The sequence below is a fragment of the Sardina pilchardus genome, chromosome 6 (assembly GCF_963854185.1).
Source record: "Sardina pilchardus chromosome 6, fSarPil1.1, whole genome shotgun sequence".
Lineage (NCBI taxonomy): Eukaryota > Metazoa > Chordata > Actinopteri > Clupeiformes > Clupeidae > Sardina > Sardina pilchardus.
This window is the reverse complement of record NC_084999.1, coordinates 14140122-14159425: the sequence shown is the minus strand read 5'-3', so window position 1 is coordinate 14159425 and position 19304 is coordinate 14140122. Positions and strand designations below refer to the sequence as shown.

Here is a 19304-nt window from a genome sequence, read left to right as displayed (position 1 = left end):
AGGTGGTATTGGTAATAATATACTGATGAATGAACGCAAGCTAACGAAAGTCTGAGTCTTTTTTAGGCCTGCTTTGGGTAAGCTACAACATTTTTGTGCGGTCAAAGTCATGTTCCACAAATCAAAACAAAATATCTCTGCTATGGCCTGAGCCCATCTTAAAGCAATCTTTAAGCAATAATTAAGTCATCTGCTGAGCTCTGGTACCAGATGTTTAATTGGTTTGTTTCTCTTCCACTCTGGCAGCCATGGTTAAAAACAGGGACATTTGCGGGGACAGGCCAAAAACTGGCCAGTCCACAGAAAACGTATTGTATTTGTATCTTCACATACTCTGGTGTGTTGTATTTGATGTTTAGTTCAAATATATAACAGAGGGAATTAAGGAAGGAAAGAAGAAATGCTGTCTTTTGTGTGGGAATGTTTAGAAATCGTCTAGCTGATGAATCTGGATGTGATGTAACTGCTCAAGACTGATATGTGACTATCTCGAAAATGGTAAGCTTTAGACTACATCATGTGTATTTAAATGTTCATGTAGTCAAAAAGCAATAAACTCCGGTGTAACAGAATAGGACTGCTACAGAAGCCTAATAGGCAGATTGATCAGGTTGAGGCTGAATGTGAAGTCATTTAAAGATTAAAGTCATAAACACATTAGAGAGGAGTGAAAAGTTGAAGAGAAAAATCAATATTTATTTATTTTGATTTAATCTGTTTCGGGGGGAAATCAAGGGTCAAAACAGGTCAATGGCCTTCTCAGCGGCGCTTGTACGTGCGTTCAATCAAACGCAATTTTGTTCGTCTTGAACTCACCCCTGGTTTTGATTCGTTTGCAACTGCCTCCCACTTCCACCCACCCCGGCAGGCAGTTGGAGTGGTGACCGTGTGGTCCGAAGCCTGCCTCGGCTTACATCTTACTATAAAAAATAATTGAAAAAAATATAAAAAATAGAGAAAATTGAAAAAATAACAAAATATCTCATAACCCTGAACCGGTGAAGCAAGGCCACCTCACAGCGCTAACTACGTGGCTGGATAAGAAGGTAAACCGGGTAGCTATGGGGAATTTAAAAGTAATCATCTACCGGTGCTGTGACAAGGCTAATCAGTCAGCTGAGAACGCTATGTGTTAGCTCGGTTGTGGGAGATTTGGGAGAATCTGCTCAGCCACCACGGTCACCCTTTGGTTTTAAACGTGGTTCATTTTCGTTTGCTAGCCTGCACACTAGGATTAGCTTAACCTTCATGTGATCAAATATTTCAGGCTAAAATAACGGTAGGATAACTTAGTCACCTGTTAGCCTTGATAAATTTGAAGGTTGAATGAACGTTAACGTTGATGTTAGCCTGCTGACCAGGTAATTTTCGCAAACTAACGTTACATATCACTGGAAGTTCATGTTAAACGTCACGTCATCGATATTTTTGACGCTACTGTACTATTAAGTGTATAGTTTGTTGGCGTTAGTACAAAAGATAACGTTACAGTTGGTGTATGAAACTAACGTTATGTTACGTTAACGTTACAGTTACATGGAAGTGACCGTGAATTGCGAGCTAAGTTAACGTTACCCTTAGCCATCAATAAATTACCCCCGTTAAATAGCTATGACAACGTCAGCTAACGTTAGTGTATGACTTGTAGACAGACCCTCTCATGATTCAAGTCATTAAGAAGACATCCACGACGTGCTGTTGGTAACAGAGCACCTCTCTTCACCAGTCAACGCTACTGTCGGAATCCTTGTGTAATCGGACGCGCCCACCAAGATGAACCACAGCGCAGCTCCCAGTTACCCCATGGCCTCCTTGTATGTCGGGGATCTCCATCCTGATGTGACCGAGGCAATGCTCTATGAGAAGTTCAGTCCTGCCGGCCCCATACTTTCAATTCGGGTTTGCAGGGATATGATAACACGTCGATCCCTCGGATATGCCTATGTGAACTTTCAGCAACCGGCAGATGGTAGGTGATGATGTAGTTGTTATTTTAACTCTAGTCATTATTCATTCTTCAATAGGAGTGGTTTGATGGTGTACTCACTCACGTAGCACACAGGCCTAGCCATCAGGGTGAGGACTGCACCAATGATGGGCTAGATTTCTTGAATGATGTGATTGATGCATAATGAAAGATTTTTGTGTATGGCCAAATATCACCTCCCCCTTTGTCAGCTGAGCGAGCCCTGGACACCATGAACTTCGATGTCATCAAAGGCAGGCCTGTGCGCATTATGTGGTCCCAGCGTGACCCTTCACTCAGAAAGAGTGGGGTTGGAAACATATTCATTAAAAACCTGGACAAGTCCATCGACAACAAGGCCCTTTATGACACATTTTCTGCTTTCGGAAACATCCTCTCTTGCAAGGTAAAGGACAGGGGCTCTGCCTCATGCATGTGTGTGCAAAGCTTGAAATATGGATGCCTTCTTCCCCCTGGTGTTTTGCGCTGACATTTTAATTTGACATCTGCATGATTTGGTCATCTAGTCACTGTACTGTCAAATTGAATTGTGCAGATTCAGTTACAGTTGAGTGTTATATTTGTATCGAACGATCTAATTCATGTTCATGGTTTTGAAGGTTTTCACGACTCTCCTTTTCTCAAGGTGGTTTGTGATGAGAATGGCTCGAAGGGCTACGGCTTTGTGCACTTTGAGACCCAGGAGGCGGCAGAGAGAGCCATTGAGAAAATGAACGGCATGCTGCTTAATGATCGCAAAGTGTGAGTTGTTTTATTTAACATTGATCAGCTAGCTGAGCTAAATTACATATGAGAGAAGCTGCCCTCCTTATAGGCCTAACTCGCCTACAGATTTGGGCAGGGCATTGCTTTTGTGATATCAGACATGTCTAAAAGTAGCCTGGTTGCATGGCCTTGTCACATTCAGCATGTACACCCCAGAAGTACTCCAGCCTTAGCTAATAGTCCTTCATAAACTAGGGAGTGACACAACACACAGAAATGCAATGGGCCATTCTTTCATTAATTCACAGTAGTAAGCTAGGGAATACAGAAACACTAGAGTGAACAATTTTGTTGCTTTAAAAGTGTTGCTTATATGCAATGTGCCTGGGTATGCATGATGCATGCAGCACCAGTTTATCCAGAAATGTGCGTGAATTGGAAAATTCTGAGTGGGAGTATTTAATAATTGCATAAAATCTCCTTATTTGAATAAGAAATAAACTTCCAAGTGGTGGTTGGTTACTGACTGGTCCTGATTTGCTAGTTATTATTATGTATTTTCATTAAAGTTGCCCTGACAACCTCAAGTTATGGAGCTATGGCAGGATTTTCTAAGTGCATTTAAAATACACTATGCAAATGATTTGGATGGAAATTTAGACGCACCCTAGCGGCAAAAAATATTTTTGCCTAGCGGGATGGTCTAGGGTCGCACCGTTAAGGCCAAGCCTGCGTTCGACACCAGGCCAGCCTGTCCAATCAGAATGCTCTATCTGTGTACAGAGTCCTTGAGCCCGCCTTAGCACGGTGATGACAGAGCTGCGAGGCACCTTCGGCTTCCGATATTGACGCCAAGGGGCTTGACCATGCGTCCTTGTTCGACAAGTTGGGTGTGAGACCATGTTGCAACAACCATAGAGAACAGCAAAATATGGATGAGCCTAACGAAGCGAGCTCGTTTGAATCGGCTTTGGAAGAGTTAGACTTGAGCTTTTCTTTGAAGGTTGAGCAGAAAGAAGCACTCAAGTCATTCCATAAAGAAGGATGTATTTGCCGTTTTGCCGACCGGCTACGATTGGTCACAAGTGCTGGCCTATTACGTGCAGAGTAGTTTGAAAGACACCGGTTCATCCCACCCACAGGCTTCAGCTCTGTGAATGGTCTGACTCCAGACTATACATTTCTGTATAGTTTGGCTTGCCAGGCTAGCTACTCTAGTCTAGTGTATCATTCCCAACATAATTATGGACTAAATATTGTGCAAGTAAGGTATTGCTTTTTTATATGTAATGTCCTGAATTTGAATGAACTTGTTGAGCCCCTTTGTTGAGCCCCTTCACTGTGGATTTCCACTCTGATATATTCCCACTGATGCTTTACAGGTTTGTGGGGCGTTTTAAGTCCCGCAAGGAGCGAGAGGCTGAGCTGGGTGCCCGTGCCAAAGAGTTCACCAATGTCTACATCAAGAACTTTGGGGAGGACATGGACGATGAAAAACTGCGCGAGATCTTTGGCAAGTTTGGTGCGTGTCTGGGTGTTATTTAAGGAAATTGGGTGCACATCTGGGAGATCTTTCTGGAAATATGGGAAATGTCAGTGTTGTATCTGACCTGTACAAAACCCATTTTCAGTTACTTTATTTGTCCTGAAGGGGGCAGTGTACACACACACACTAGGTGCAGTGAACTCACTAGGAGCGCACATACAGGCCTGGAGCATTTGGCAGCTCTTGATCTGGTGCTTGGGAACAGTTAGGGGTGCCATGTTCAATGGGCATTCTCATCTGTGGATGTGGCAGAGTGCTGATCAATCACCCCCCACCCACATTTTGCCTGCAAGTCAGGGATCGAATTGGCCACTCACAAGTTAGATTCCCTGACCAGTAGGCTACACCAGAGCCATAGAGAGAGAGAGTTGCGACACGCTTTGATGTCGCCGCCACGCGATCAAAAGTTCCAAAAAACCTGCGCTGAATGGCTGAATTGCAGGAGGGTGGGATGTACTTCTAGATGCTGGAAGGTGTAATCAATTAACTCATTAACTACTGACCAAGAGATTGGCTGTAAACAGTTCCGAAAGTCCCATAACGAGGAAATAGCCTGGAAAAAGCGCTGCCATTTTTTCCTATGGAGGTCTATGGGAGTGTCGCCACTCTGTTTTATCTACCGCTCTGGGCTACACATGCCCTTAAGAAGCTGTTGTTTTGGCACATGATCTGACCTGTGCTGAAAACCCCTCCTCTCAGGCCCTGCACTGAGCATCAGGGTGATGACAGATGAGAGCGGGAGGTCCAAAGGCTTTGGCTTCGTCAGCTATGAGAGACACGAGGATGCACAGAGGGTGAGCAGAGACAGGAGGGTTTTTTTTTTTTATGTTTCTGACTGCTGTGTGAAAATAAAATCGCTCAATGAGCATGTGTGTGTGTGTGTGTGTGTGTGTGTGTGTGTGTGTGTGTGTGTGTGTGTGTGTGTGTCTGTGTCTGTGTGTCTTCTCAGGCCGTGGATGAGATGAATGGGAAGGAGATGAATGGTAAACTGTTGTTTGTGGGCCGGGCGCAGAAGAAGGTGGAACGGCAGACGGAGCTCAAGCGCAAATTTGAGCAGATGAAGCATGACCGCATGACCCGCTACCAGGTGTGTGCCACAGACGCCACCCCTCTGAGCTCTCACTCTGATCATGCATGCTGCCAGTCTGCGATCACGTCCAGTAATGCAGTCATCATTTTACCCTTTTTACGCTTCTGAAAGTCAGTGTGTGATCAATCCTGTCTTTTCATGCAGTTGTAAAGTTGACCAGCAGGGGGCAGCAGTCACGCTGATTCAGTGTAATTTTACAGTGTCGTCCACAGTCAGGACACAACACTTATATCTGTAGGGAGTGTATACTGTTGTGTAAGCGTTAATACATAGATTAAAAATGGCCCTAACATGAACATCTTCTTCCAGGGTGTGAATCTCTATGTGAAGAATCTGGACGATGGGTTGGATGATGAGCGCTTGCGTAAAGAATTCTCCCCATTTGGGACCATTACCAGTGCCAAGGTAGCCACCACTCCTGCCGGTTGTTCACCATACACTTGATTTCATTCTCAGTTAGCAGCTGATAGTTCATCATATGGATAGAGTTTCACAGCTGTAGCTCCTCTGTGAAACAAACCATCTTAAAAGCTTGCTTGAGATACCACCTTTGAAACACCAATTCCATTCCTCTTCCCTCTGCACACATTTCCACATGTTGCGCTGTTGTGGACACTATGCAGAGGACATACTGAATCATTGGCGGTTCTCACTGTCTATCCCTGCTCCATGTAAACCTGATAGAAATATAGGCAGTTGTGATGATTACATACTGTAACTCCTGGGTGTTTATAAATTAATCTAGATTCAAGTTTGTGCCTGTTATTGAATATAATGGTAAAGCATATAGCCCCACACATTTTTTTCCAATAATATCTCAAAATTCTCTCTCTCTGTCTCGCTCCCCACTCTGTTCAGGTCATGATGGAGGGCGGTCGCAGCAAAGGCTTCGGCTTTGTGTGCTTCTCCTCGCCAGAGGAGGCCACCAAGGCGGTGACGGAGATGAACGGGCGCATCGTGGCTACCAAGCCCTTGTACGTGGCGCTGGCACAGCGCAAGGAGGAGCGCCAGGCCCACCTCACCAACCAGTACATGCAGAGGATGGCAACCGTCCGGGCCGTGCCCAATCCAGTCATCAACCCCTACCAGCCCGCGCCACCCTCCGGCTACTTCATGGCTGCCATCCCCCAGGTCAGCACCCTCCACACCATACCACACTGCTCAGCCATATATACGCATAGTACTGCACTGCATAGGACTGTGTGCTTTAAACCATGTCAAGCAAGTAGCTGCAGCTAGCCTCATCAAACAGTGGTGGTGTTTTGTAATGGCGTCATTTCACCAGTGAGATATAATCATGGAGTGCCTGAATGTTGACGAGCAGGAAAGAAGTGGTTATGAGGCTGCAGATGTTAAATGTCTATAGCAGAGAGGTTCTGGCCTACTGTAGTTCAGATCAGCATATAAGAAGAAGATGCACTGCCAGATTTTGTGTCTTCAACTTGCTGAAAACAACCAAAATCACTATCACTGTCAAAAGCAGTGGTGTTGTTCCACAACAGCTTCAGGATTGGACTTGTACAAATTGTACAAACCCAAAGCTCATCATCCCAGCACAACTTGTTGACCAACGTTGCCTTGCAGTGTTCCTGATTATTGTTGCCCCGGCACATTTTTTCTGGGGAACTTTAATCCTCAAAGGCAAATGATCATGATCATCCAATCAGAACACATGGAGCTGGTTATGTGGTTGCCCAGCAGCACTGCTCAAAAGGTTGCCACATGTATCATCATCATCATCTTAATTCTGTGTGTGTGTGTGTGTGTGTGTGTGTGTGTGTGTGTGTGTGTGTGTGTGTGTGTGTGTGTGTGTGTGTGTGTGTGTGTGTGTGTGTGTGTGTGTGTGTGTGTGTGTGTGCGCTCCACAGGCCCAGAACCGCGCGGCGTACTACCCCCCAAGCCAGCTGGCACAGCTCAGACCTGGCCCACGCTGGGCCACCCAGGGCATGCGCCCTCAGCGTAAGTGGCCCTGCAAGCTGACATTGAGCTCCATGCAGCCATTACTGATATGGAGGAAAAAGAACTGGGACCTGTTGTGGCCCAAATTGTGTTGCTGTTGAGACTGTAGTGTTGGTTAACTTTGAGCTTCACTCTTAAGTAGGATGCTTCATGTGGTTGGCTTAAAGCCAATTTGATGGTAAACTAATTTGTAATAGGCGAATCGTTCACCTAGCATAGCTGTACAGCATACTGTAGACATGGATTTCTATTGTAGCAGGCTACGCTCAGGAAAAACAAATGTATGTCGCATTGCAATCCTTTTCAAGCGACCAAGACGTTCAGATTGAAAGATCTGTACAAATCCGAATGGAATTGCGTTCAGAACCACCTTCGTATGTGGTTTGAATCAGATTTGGAAAAAAAAGATCTCATGTTAGATACAATCTGGATATGCTAAAAATCGGATTTTATAGGGCACAAATGCTCTCTGAGAACTCCACTGTCTCTGCAGATTTCCAGAGCATGCAAGCGAACACCATGCGACCATCTGCACCTCGTCCGCAGACCTTCAGCACTGTGAGACCGGCTTCCCAGGTGCCACGCATGGTGGCATCTCAGCGCATGAGTAAGTGCCCCTTGGTTGCCTGTTATGAAAGCAAGTAGGCTGGCCTTGCCCTCTTTGTTGTGGTATAATGGAAACCTACAGCCAGCCCACATAGAGTAGTGTAATCAACAGGCAAAGCCAATACAGTGGAAAAGATCCACAGAGTATGCAGTCAAGAACTTGGTGGAAAATGGTTTGCTATGCAAAATACTGATGCACTTACAGTAGATTATACTGTACATGTATACTTATGGGATTTGGAGTGTTTCTTATTTTGAAAGTAAATGTGAGTAACCTGTCCGTCTCCCCTCTCTCCTTCGGTAGCCTCTCAGAATCTTGGCCCACGGCCGGCCAGTGCCACCGCTCCTTCTGCTGCCCCGGTGCGCGGCGTTCCCCAGTACAAGTACGCCGCAGGAGTGAGGAACCCACAGCTGGGCTCACAGCCACACTCCGCCATGCAGCAGGTACACGCACACACAAAAGCACAAACACGCGTCTTTTATGATGAAGAAACATGACCTGCGGTTTAACTTTTAACTACTTAAGTAGTTGAAGACTGAAGAGTAAAGTAGAAGCAACTCATTGGAGTCTGGAAGCCAGCCCAAATTCGATCTGGGCTCTATTCCCATATGAGAACTGAACGTGCGTCGTTTGACTTGGTTTACAACCGAAAAGCTCTCTATAGATTTTGCTCATTGCGAGTTGCACAAGATACAGTATGGACAGTGCAGCAACAGAGATTAAGGCATTTCATTTGTTGAGAAGAAGGATGAGTCTTCTCCCTACAGGATTCACATATTTCATTGCTCTGATTGGTGAGGTCTATCCAATTACAGACCTGCCAACATGTACGCATTTTGCGTAGCGGGCACGCATTTTGACCTCCTAGTACGCTGGTACGATTCCATGCTCTAAACTACGCATTTTCGTTTGATCTCGCATTTCGTCAGTGTCAGTGAAGTTGTCAGTGAAGTTGATTCTGCGCTACAGAGCCACAGCCATAGACATAATTCACAAGGTCTTAGTACACCTAAGTAGTCAATTAATTTCGGTAGAGACCGTGCTATTGCAGATCCCAAAGGGAAAATATGCGTCTATTCCGAAAATAAACAAACACGCTTTTATTTTGCAACTTGTGTTCGCGGTTCTCATCCCTCAGTCACGCCATTCTAAAGTGAAAGTGTGTGCAAGCGCAGGTGCGTCAGAGGACAGGGGTGTCACAGCTGGTATAGTTAAAATTTGACAATTATATTCAAAACGAGTGAATTAGTATAGCAGTGTGGCAGCGTGTTTTCTTCTAATATTGCAAACGTTATCACTACAAGACTTACAAACTTACCGAGTTATGTAAAAATAGACGTAGCATAGGCTACAACGAGATTCTGTGATGAAGAATTCATTCATTTTGAACAATTTATGGTGTAAACGGTGGAGCGAATTCAGTCAACTTTAACAGAGAACTTCATCAGTATATCAAAGGCTATGTAAATAAAAGATGAATTGCTCCTTAACTGGCATGTGCCATTCTACAAAAGCAATGATGATTGGCATGCTGAAATCTTTCAAAGAAACGTTCTATTCATCTGGAATATTCCTTCCTACAGGGCACAGTTTAACATGCAATGTGAATGAATACTATTTTCACAACATTGTTAGTTAAGCAAAATAATCTGCAAGTAGCTTAGGCTGCAGGTTAAACATTTCAGATCAACTTTACAAATGCAAGCTTAATGTAGGCTAGTTTATAGGTTCTGATTTGTTCCAATAGCCTATCTTGTCATACTTCAGTAGGATATGCTAATAGGTTTCCATAAGGCCTATGACCTCTTCAAAAGCCTGATAATTCAGGCTCAGATATTGTCTTTGTTTTAAGGCCTGAACCATGTTCAAATAATAATAAAAAAAAAAGACTTTTGTAGATTGCACACATCCAAATTATATTTTAAGTGAAGAGTAGCCTTTATATGTAGTCTAATTTGTATGATATTCTTTAATTAATATGCACCCCTCCACCCACCCACCCCCACAGACACAGACACAGACACACACACACACACACACACACACACACACGCACATGTACACATATACTGTATACACATACAGAATGTAAGTTGGAGGATCCGGGGGTCCGAAATTTCGTCATCGTCGTCGGGGGGGGGGGGGGGGGTTAGTACTCATAAAATTCTTTCAAGGTTGGCAGGTCTGCAATTATGCGCAGAGTCATTTTTCCCCCTGTATCAGTTGAAACACACCCCATTATCACATCCCAATGATGGAGTACCAGACTCAAATTCCTAATTTACCTAGAGTCAATTCTAGCTCATTGGTGGAAAGGGAAACCTGGCGTGGATAGGATAGTTCGTTTTGCCATCTAGGCAGCAAAAGTTGCTTTGATTGCATTTTTCAAGGATGTACAGCAATTCCACTTTAAAGAGGTGGCTGGTCTGTTTTAAGAGTCGGTGTTCTTTGGAAAAAGGATCAAAAGGAGTCGGCCTGACCTTGTGCGACTTCTGACCTGGCGTGTTTTGCATCTTGCCCTCTTCTATGACTGCTGTGTCTGTAACTGGGCTTTGTCACCCCTCCCTGCAGCCTGCTGTCCATGTCCAAGGCCAGGAGCCGCTGACGGCCTCCATGCTGGCAGCAGCCCCCCCACAGGAGCAGAAGCAGATGTTGGGTCAGTACCAGCACATCACCTCTGATTGCCATTATCTCTCTCTCTCTCTCTCTCTCTCTCTCTCTCTATCTCTATCTCTATCTCTATCTCTCTCTCTCTCTCAGTAATTACAACATTTAATGTTGAAGTGGTGTGTGTGTCTATTCTGCATATTTGTGAATTCAAATGCAGTATTGAGTAAACAAAGTACAAAGTTCATATGTGTTTGTATTTATGTATGTACGTATGATGGTGTGAATGATGATTTTGTGCTCCTTTCTTGCTCTTTCCTCTCCCTTGTGATTATCTGGAATGTCTTTGTTTGTCCCCATCACGTCTGACTGTGCCCTTCCTCCCTTCAGGAGAGCGCCTGTTCCCACTGATCCAGAACATGCACCCCAACCTGGCGGGGAAGATCACAGGCATGCTGCTGGAGATCGACAACTCCGAGCTCCTCCACATGCTGGAGTCTCCAGAGTCTCTGCGCTCCAAGGTCAGTCCGTGTGTGTGCGCATACAGAAATGCAAACATACACAAGCGCGCGCACACACACACACACACACACACACACACACACACACACACACACACACACACACACACACACACACACACCTCCACACACCTCTCCACACACCAAAACACAACTTTGTAGATACACATTTTAACTCAGTCCTGCAGTTGAGAAAAGGTATTGTATCTACACACAGTCAGTCATGCAGTGGAACCATGCAGTGCTCTTGTGTTGCAGGTGGATGAGGCCGTGGCTGTGCTGCAGGCTCACCAGGCTAAAGAGGCTGCTCAGAAGTCTGTTACTGGCCCAGCTGTGCCAGCTGTTTAATGCCAAGGTACATACTGTACTGCTGCTGCACCTCACCCCATCAATACCCACAACATTACCTCTTCTACTCTAAGCCTTTTATTCACATATGAAATCCATAACACTGTCAAATTAAAAGCAATCCATAAAATGGCTAGTCCCACTTGGATGTCAATCAAGTTCTGTGTGGTAGTCATAGTTAAGGTCTCATGTCGGTTAACCTAGAGATAGATCAGCTGACTACCTTAGGGAACCATCGTATCATCTTTGGAAGTGCCTTCACAGCTGGCTTGTTTGGAGCAGCTGAATTCATACTTTACAGTCACTTGACTACCATGGATACCTTGCGGGCAAGAAACGCTACCGGCAAATGACAGCAGTAACCCTGGCACAACAACTATCTGGCATGTTGTTTTCACCTCAAAACGCCAACTTTAAGTTGAACTGGTGACGTCTCAGCAAGATTCTTGATTAATTTACTGGGTTTCATTGCTGGAGAATAATGTTCTTGCTCGCCAGCCAGTAGTTGTGATGTCACATGCAAAGTATGAATTGGAATGTTGAGTGTTTTCCATCAAAGATCGGTTAGTTTGGTTATGTGTGAATACAGCATTCTCTTTTGCTTTTGGAACAAAACAAATGGACTGAGACCACATAGAGGAGGTTAGACCTTGTTTATAATATAACTGTAGAGCAGTGCGTTATGTCTGGAATATATTTCCAAATCGAAACAACAATACACATTTTTGAGTATTAAATTCCTGGACGTGTGAATTCAGTGTTGCTAATAACTCAGCACAGGCTGTTTACAGTCTACTGTAGCACCTTGTTCCATCAAGATAACCAAGTTCTGGATCCACCAGACTGTACTTAATGTGCTGTTGCAATGTGCTCCCACTGAGGTCTAATTTCACTGTTGTTGTCTGTTCCAGGAATGGGAATGCTACAGCTTGCTTCACTGGTTAAAAGAAGAAGAAGAGAAAAAAAGAAAGAAAAATATTAAACATTGAAAAAAGCTAAAACCCAGAAAACATTGCAAAAGAAAAAAAAAAGCTAAAAAATGGAATGAAAATCAAAATTGTTTTACCAGGTCTGGGAAGAAAGTGTCTAGGCCTAGATTATTTACATAGAAAAAAAACAAAAACAAAAAAAGGAGGGGAAAAGTGAAAAATTGTTTGATGTTTGAGAAATTATTTTAAAATGAAAGCCTTGTCTTTTTCCAGTACTGTACGGATGCACAGAATATTATGTTTGGAACAAAACACAAACATGATAGCTAGGCTCTGGAGAGATGTCTGTGGATTAAGAACTGCTTGCTTTAATAAAATCTCACACTGAATGTTTTTGTGTCATAAATCATTGCTGTGTGCAAGTCTCTTGTGACCTGGAGAAAGTGTATTTTTTCTTTACATGTAGCGAACCACCTGATTGCTATTTAACAGATGGTGGTAGTAACAATGACTCTTGAGATTATTCCCACCCGTGAAGGGAGTGTGAAGAGCATTCCTGTCTGACACATGCTTTGAGAATCGCCTCTGATGTATTACAGGGAAAGATAACATGAGATCAGCCCTTTAGGCGTGTTCCTTTCTTTATGTAACTGTGGGCTAGAGAGTTACAGTATGTGCTGTCTTTAAGAATGCGACTGCATAATCTGTTACCTACAGGATCCTCTCCCAACACTGGGTGGCAGTGAAGAGGTGTTTTATAAAAACTGAAAAAAAAAGTCTAATAAAAGAATGCTTTTGTCAACCTTTCTTCAGTTAGCACAGTCAGTGGCAAATCAGAGTTGGTGTATATGACTTACTAGTCTATTAGACCTACTATAAAGGATCCCGACACCTAACTGGAACTTTAAAAGTAATGCTCTGACGATGGCATTCAGAGCAACAAAAACAAAACGTTCTCTGTTTGGAAGCCTTGCTTGGGTGGGCATTACATAGGTCTTCATCTCTAATCAAATCAGCTGTGGTATATTTGAGTTTAAGGTATATTAAAGTATACTACTCTAGAGGAGAGAATTCTTGAGAGCTCTGATGTTACTGGTAGTGCTAGGTGTGTGAGACAGAAGGCCCTACTTCTCTATAGTTGTTGACAAATCTGCTCTGGAGGAACATAAACTATATCAGGAATGTCACGTTTGACATAATGCTACGTGCTTCTTGTCAAGATACCGCCTTGCCCGCTCACAGTTCATGCTAGGCCATAATACTACAGCATGGTACACTCCACTGCCACCATCCAGCTGTATTTTAAATGTACCAAACCTAATGGATTCTCAAGGTGCTTAGTCAGGACCTTCATCCAGAGTATCTAACGACAGATTCCAAATACAGCACAAGTTGTAGTTATAGTCTGGCCCTGTCTGTCTGTCCAGTCTGTGTTCAGCTGGACTTCCCCCTCCTCTCTGACTGAACAAGGGGTGCCAGATAAACCCAGACAGTCAAAGGTTCAGCCGTCATCTCTGCGTGTCATGAAAGGGGCTTTAGTGACTCATCGTCACGTGATAATAATCCTAGCCAGAGAGCCTGGCAGTGTGCAACCTGCTGTGAAAGTCAGTTTAATGCTGTTTTGCTTTTCAGCCTTTTCAAAAGTAAACAGAGCACTGCTCTGAAACAGTATTGGACACTCAAATGAGTAGGAGGGCTGTGGGCCCTTCCTCTGCAAACCAACAGCTATGCAGGGCACTCACTCTGAGCGGAGCCTTGTTTTTGGGTTATTTTTGGCCAGGTGTGATGTGTGGAAGTGCCTGGGTAGTGGTTTGTGAATTCCTCCTGATTGCTCTGTGTCGACTTGAGGATTACCCCAGCAATGTAATATATAGCACGTCAGTCAACCGCCATGCCCCCAGTGCCTAATATTAAGCGTTGGTAGTCTTTGTGGTGGCATTAGCCGGCTCTCTCTGTTTACCTCAGGGGGCTGGCTTTGTTTACTGTAACCATCCAACTGTTTCAACAACTGCTCCCTCCACCGTGACACTGTTTACTCTCCACCTCTTAAAATAAGATGTCGCTCTCCACACCGTCAACTGTACAAGCTGTTTCTGAACGCTTGCTTCAAAACCAATGGTTAAGTGGGCCCCCAATTTAGCTGCCATTGGGAAATTCTGGGGGGTAAAGCTACTAGTGTGTGATATTTTTGGGAGGGCCTTGCTTTAATGTGTGTTTGAGAAGCTCAACAGCCTTGCTCTTATTACCTGTCTTCATTCAGCCCCTCACACACAGCCAAATATGGGCACCGACACTCCATGTTAGTGTTTAGTTGGGCAGTGACACTGCACTCATGTCACAAAACTCTGATGAAATAAGGAAACTGTTGCTTTATTATCTGTGGAGTGAGCTGCTATTTCCAGGCCTGGGTAAGTCTTTTGTCATACAATGGCACAAGAACCTGCGAGGTTATTCCAAATGTCTAGTTGGGCCTCTGCAATGTCCAATGTCTTGTCAAGGCTCCAAAACAAACATTTCCAGGCTTCAGATAGCTTTGGGTTTTTAAAACAGTACCTCATACATATTTTAAGGGTTTATTGTGACAAAATCTTATGAAAATGAGAATATGAGGTTGTTAAGCTTGATTCTGTGCCATGCTTTTGTTATATACAGTACAATGGTCCAGTGGGATAGTTGGACGAACATGCAGCCATAATCATAATAAAGTTTTCCTTAAGCTAAGAGTTAGAAAGTGAGGGTCCTGTTTTAAAAGTCTCTGTTTTTCAGCTGACTGATTAACTTATTGATTTTTCTGAACACATCCACTTTATTTTAAGATCTGTTTAAAAAAAAAAACATATTGACTTGTTTTGAAAAGGATAACAGAGATCCAGCCCATCCACTCAAGAGACTCATCATCATGCAGCCCTCTGAAGAGGATTATTTGTATCACTCTTTACAAATTCACTGCCATAAGTGATTGGGAGAATGAGGATTATATGTATTACATGTATCATATCTGGTTTTTTTTTGTAGCATTGATGTTTACACGTAAAACCTCCACTGGAGAAGTCGGATGTTTTCCATGTCTATGGTTTATTTGTATTAAACTATGGAGAAATTCTCCAAACAAGCGTTGAACTAATTTGCTTACTGTTTTCTAAATTACTTGTCTTTTCCTGGGGCTGATATGAGCTCTGTCTCCTGTCTCCCACAGATGGAGTTAGGCTCTTTTGGTGGTTGTGATGCCATCGGTGTGAAGGAGGTGGTGGGGTATAACCAGAATTAAGGGAAGAATGACAAGGGCACTCGGCCCAGCCTGTGCTAAGGAATATGTCACACATACACAAACTGTTGTCACACGACCCATAATCCCACTGATTAACGTCACAACAGCTACAGAAAGAATACAACTGAAAAACAAAACAGATTAAAAATCACCAGTAGATTTACATGTTTCTTGGGGTTATTTACACAGCCCTAATCCCCCCCCCCCCCCACCCCACCCCACCCCTAAACTCAGTGGACAGGTGGGATTGTAATCACAAATAAACATGGCTATGTTTTGTTTGTGGTTTACTTTCTGAATGGTTAGAGCCACTTTTCTTCAAAGAGATTATCATCAACACATCACTGACAGACATTTTCAACAGTACTGTAGCCTACCCCTGAGAAGACTTCCTTTAATCTTGTCAGTGATCAGGTAGATGTTGCGACCCCCATGCATTTCAGAGAAAGAGAGCGAGAGATGTGAAATAACATTTTTTAAAAACACAGTTCTCACTAATAAAACACCTGATGACATTGAATGACAGACTTTGCAGCAGTTTCAGTGACTGTTACTCACAGCAAATTCAAATCAAGTACAACAACTAAGACACCCTGCCTGTCCACCTCATTCTCAGTCACTAACACATCAGGACTGCTGCTTGCACCTGGACATACACTCCCAGTTTTAGCTTCTGATATTTTGGTTCAGGGCACATGTACATATGTAACTTGGCAACTACATTCCTTGAGGTCTGGGTGGTTCCAAAAACATCTCTGTTCTTGACAGTTGGGGATATTTCAGAGGAATGTAAATATTGGCACATACAGGGTGGGAGGCCATTTCCCACCCCCCCAACACATATAACCTTTCATCTTTGATGAATGATTATGCTGGTCAAATACTACTTCTTGGAGTTTTTATTCCCCTTATTATTATGAAACATGCCCTATTGGCCCTGTCGGTTAAGGTGAACCATGATTTATGTAATGTCGCCAAATTACTTAAAAATTAAAATGAATATGAAAACGACTTAGGCCTACCTCAGCCAGTTATGTCTGATAGGGTTTGGCTAGAATAAATGATCATTGTAACAAACTGAATCTGTTGTGACTGTATTCCAACACAACAGGCATCAATCTGCTTGTTTTTGTCCTTAAATGGCTAATTTCAAAACAAAGTGGGTTGTTTCAATGATAGGCACATTTTTGTTGTAAAATATTGTTTTATCAATAATAATGGCATTATGAATTAAGCCAACCTTGAAAGAACATTATGGCAACTGGCCATTCTTGGAGCAACAGTAGCCCTAACTATTCCCATAGAAGAGCGAATGTCTAACTTTTCATATTACTTTGCAAAGCAAATACTAACTGCACATACATAACTTCATATTACTTACCGTGCAATCAAAGTCTTGTTGTGTAAACCTACCCTGTCTGTTTGTAGGACACTGAAAGTTTTTCTACTTTTCATTCGATTCGCTTAACGCACTATTATCGCGAGACTGTTTGAACAGCCTTTCAGAGAAAGAACGTAAACCAGCTGCAAGCTCTTCAGATCAACGAACGGGGTGGGACCAAGTCGGTCTGGATTGTGCTAAAACTGGAGAAAGTACATATACCATTCGGCCAGCAAAGGATTTCTTAGGAGATCTGGACAGTGGAAGTGGCCATCTGAAAACATTCGTCAAGGTCACTTTACTTTGTGTTAAAGGTATGAAGCATATTATCCTCTTTATCTAGCTGGCTACAGGACACATCGGAGGCATTTGCCTGCTAACGTTAGTTGGAGTGGTTTGCCAGCTAACGTTAACGTTATCTACGCTAAGCTAACTTGTTAATGTAGGCTAACTGTTATTGCTGGTTTAGATGTTGCCTTGCAGTATTGTCAGTCATTGTAGCTATTAAGTTGTCGTTGTAACGTTCGTTATTATAACTCCTAACTCTTGGCTTTTTGTTATGTGGTTGCATCGACGAAGCTGGAAGTGACCACGTTAGACACATATTCGCTTGCATTATGCCAACTGAAAACAGAACCAACAGTGCTAGTAAAGGCTGCTTTTAGATAATGGCTAACGTGTTTTTGTTGCTCTCTTGAAAACTTAAATTAACGTAACATCTGTGACCAACAAGCTGACTTGTCATATTATTTGCCCACAGTCAGATATCTAGCTTGCTGCCTTGCATCGCAACCTATCCAAGCTATTGTTAGCTAACGTTATAGCCAGGTGCCTCAGTGCAGGAGAGGACAAGGTACTTTCGTTTTGTTTTGCGCCACCTTTTTGATAAGTAAGTTTTGGATAAACAACCGTGCATTATTGTTACAAAGCAAGATTATCGTTGAGCTTCGTAACAAGTCCCTTTACTATAGGCAACTGGAAAGTTAGATAGCATGTCAAACATAATGAACTTCTCTTCATGTTAAACAATCCCATTGAACATTCTGTTTACGTTCTAGACTAGATTTGCGTTAAACTTTCTCTGTTTGATGATTTGGGAGGCATCATTATTCGTGACTTCAAAAATATGAGTTAACTGTGTTAACCAAGTCCTAGTATGTGTTATGATATGCAGACTAAGGTGCTATCCTTACCACTAATGTTATAACATCTTGAATCGAAAATATCTGGACATTATCTTGAGACGGATTGTCAATTCAGTTGTCGATAAAAAGAAGAAAGGTTGCCACATGTGCTTTTGTGTGAGTTAAACGTGGTCAATGCTAACTGTTTTCAATATTTAGTTAGCTTAGTTGACGTTAACGGTGTCGTCAGTGTGATTAACTATCTGTCCTAAATCGATCTGATCCTGAATGGTCAGAGAAGATATTTATATTAGGCTAGTCATGGGCAATTATGTTCTACTCTTATTGCGGTTGAAAGTACCCTTGACAAGACAGACACAGATTGATTTGGTATGCTGATGTTGCATTGTCCTGCGAGTAAAGTCTAAAGTCATACAAATATGAATAAGTATGATTGAACCAGTGATGCCTAAGGGACGGGTTGAACATTTTGTTAGATTTTGAAATCTAAGCGTACATTTGGCAGCAGTTGTTCACAGGGTCCTGTCATTAGAAGTTATTTTAATGGTCAGCAGATATTTTTTTAGATCCATCTCTGACTGCTAGTCTTACTGAAATATATATTTTTTGTTTAACTAAATTTCTGACTGCTGACACAAGGTAAAATGTTTGTCAGGAAGTGCATTGTCTTACTTGGCAAAGAGAATTTGCAGAAATGGCCTATTGGATCTCAGGAAATGGGAAAGAGTTACAGCAGCACAGGTCTATGGATTGCGGATTTGTAGAAGATGCACGTCTTTTGTCACACTTGGACATTTGTGGGATTTGTTGTGGAGAAAGAGACGTTGCATAAACTAGATCCTGGGATGGAAGATGCATTATATCCATCACTCCCATTACAGTGGATGAAAATCAGTTATAGCAATTATATTTCTTTCCAAATTGCATTATGCTTCTCAGCAGAGAGGGTTAAAGCAGAGTAATGAAGGATCTTTGTTCTCAGCCCTTCCTGTACCGTCTTCGCCTGGCTTTTTATTTTGTGTCAATACTAGCTGCATTTTGTCCAGCAAAACCCATAGCTTTGTTAATGCTCAGCACATTGCAGCAAATAATGAATGGTAGCTTAGTTGTCCATGACTGCAACATGCATTTCCATACAGGCCATATCAGTTTTAGATTAACAAGCTCATTTGACTGATGGAGAGAAGTAAGGATTAATCACCTTTGCTAAG

The 19304-nt window shown here is 42.9% G+C and overlaps 2 protein-coding genes across 5 annotated transcripts in view; both read left to right on the top strand.

Moving 5' to 3' along the window:
• Positions 1-848: 848 nt before the first annotated feature.
• On the top strand, positions 849-12688 carry LOC134082669 (polyadenylate-binding protein 1A-like). 4 transcript variants are annotated; one of them, XM_062538548.1, is made up of 16 exons: positions 849-1046; positions 1727-1969; positions 2179-2372; positions 2613-2728; positions 4075-4205; positions 4938-5032; positions 5188-5325; positions 5638-5733; positions 6187-6459; positions 7197-7287; positions 7781-7894; positions 8198-8337; positions 10466-10550; positions 10892-11022; positions 11281-11377; positions 12282-12688. In XM_062538548.1, exons 2-15 carry the CDS (start codon positions 1774-1776, stop codon positions 11368-11370), a joined length of 1890 nt encoding a protein of 629 aa, XP_062394532.1. In that variant the 5' UTR covers positions 849-1046; positions 1727-1773; the 3' UTR covers positions 11371-11377; positions 12282-12688. The 4 variants fall into 4 exon arrangements, with proteins under 4 accessions (XP_062394532.1, XP_062394529.1, XP_062394530.1 ...); XM_062538545.1 differs by having other exon boundaries at positions 4075-4214; XM_062538546.1 differs by having other exon boundaries at positions 1649-1969; positions 4075-4214.
• Positions 12689-17122: 4434 nt separating this feature from the next.
• LOC134082668 (E3 ubiquitin-protein ligase RNF19A-like) overlaps positions 17123-19304 on the top strand; it is a 34189-nt gene continuing 32007 nt past the window's right edge. The window contains exon 1 of the mRNA XM_062538544.1: positions 17123-17262. The gene's annotated coding sequence lies outside the window, so the exon portion shown is untranslated. The remainder of the gene's footprint in view (positions 17263-19304) is intronic.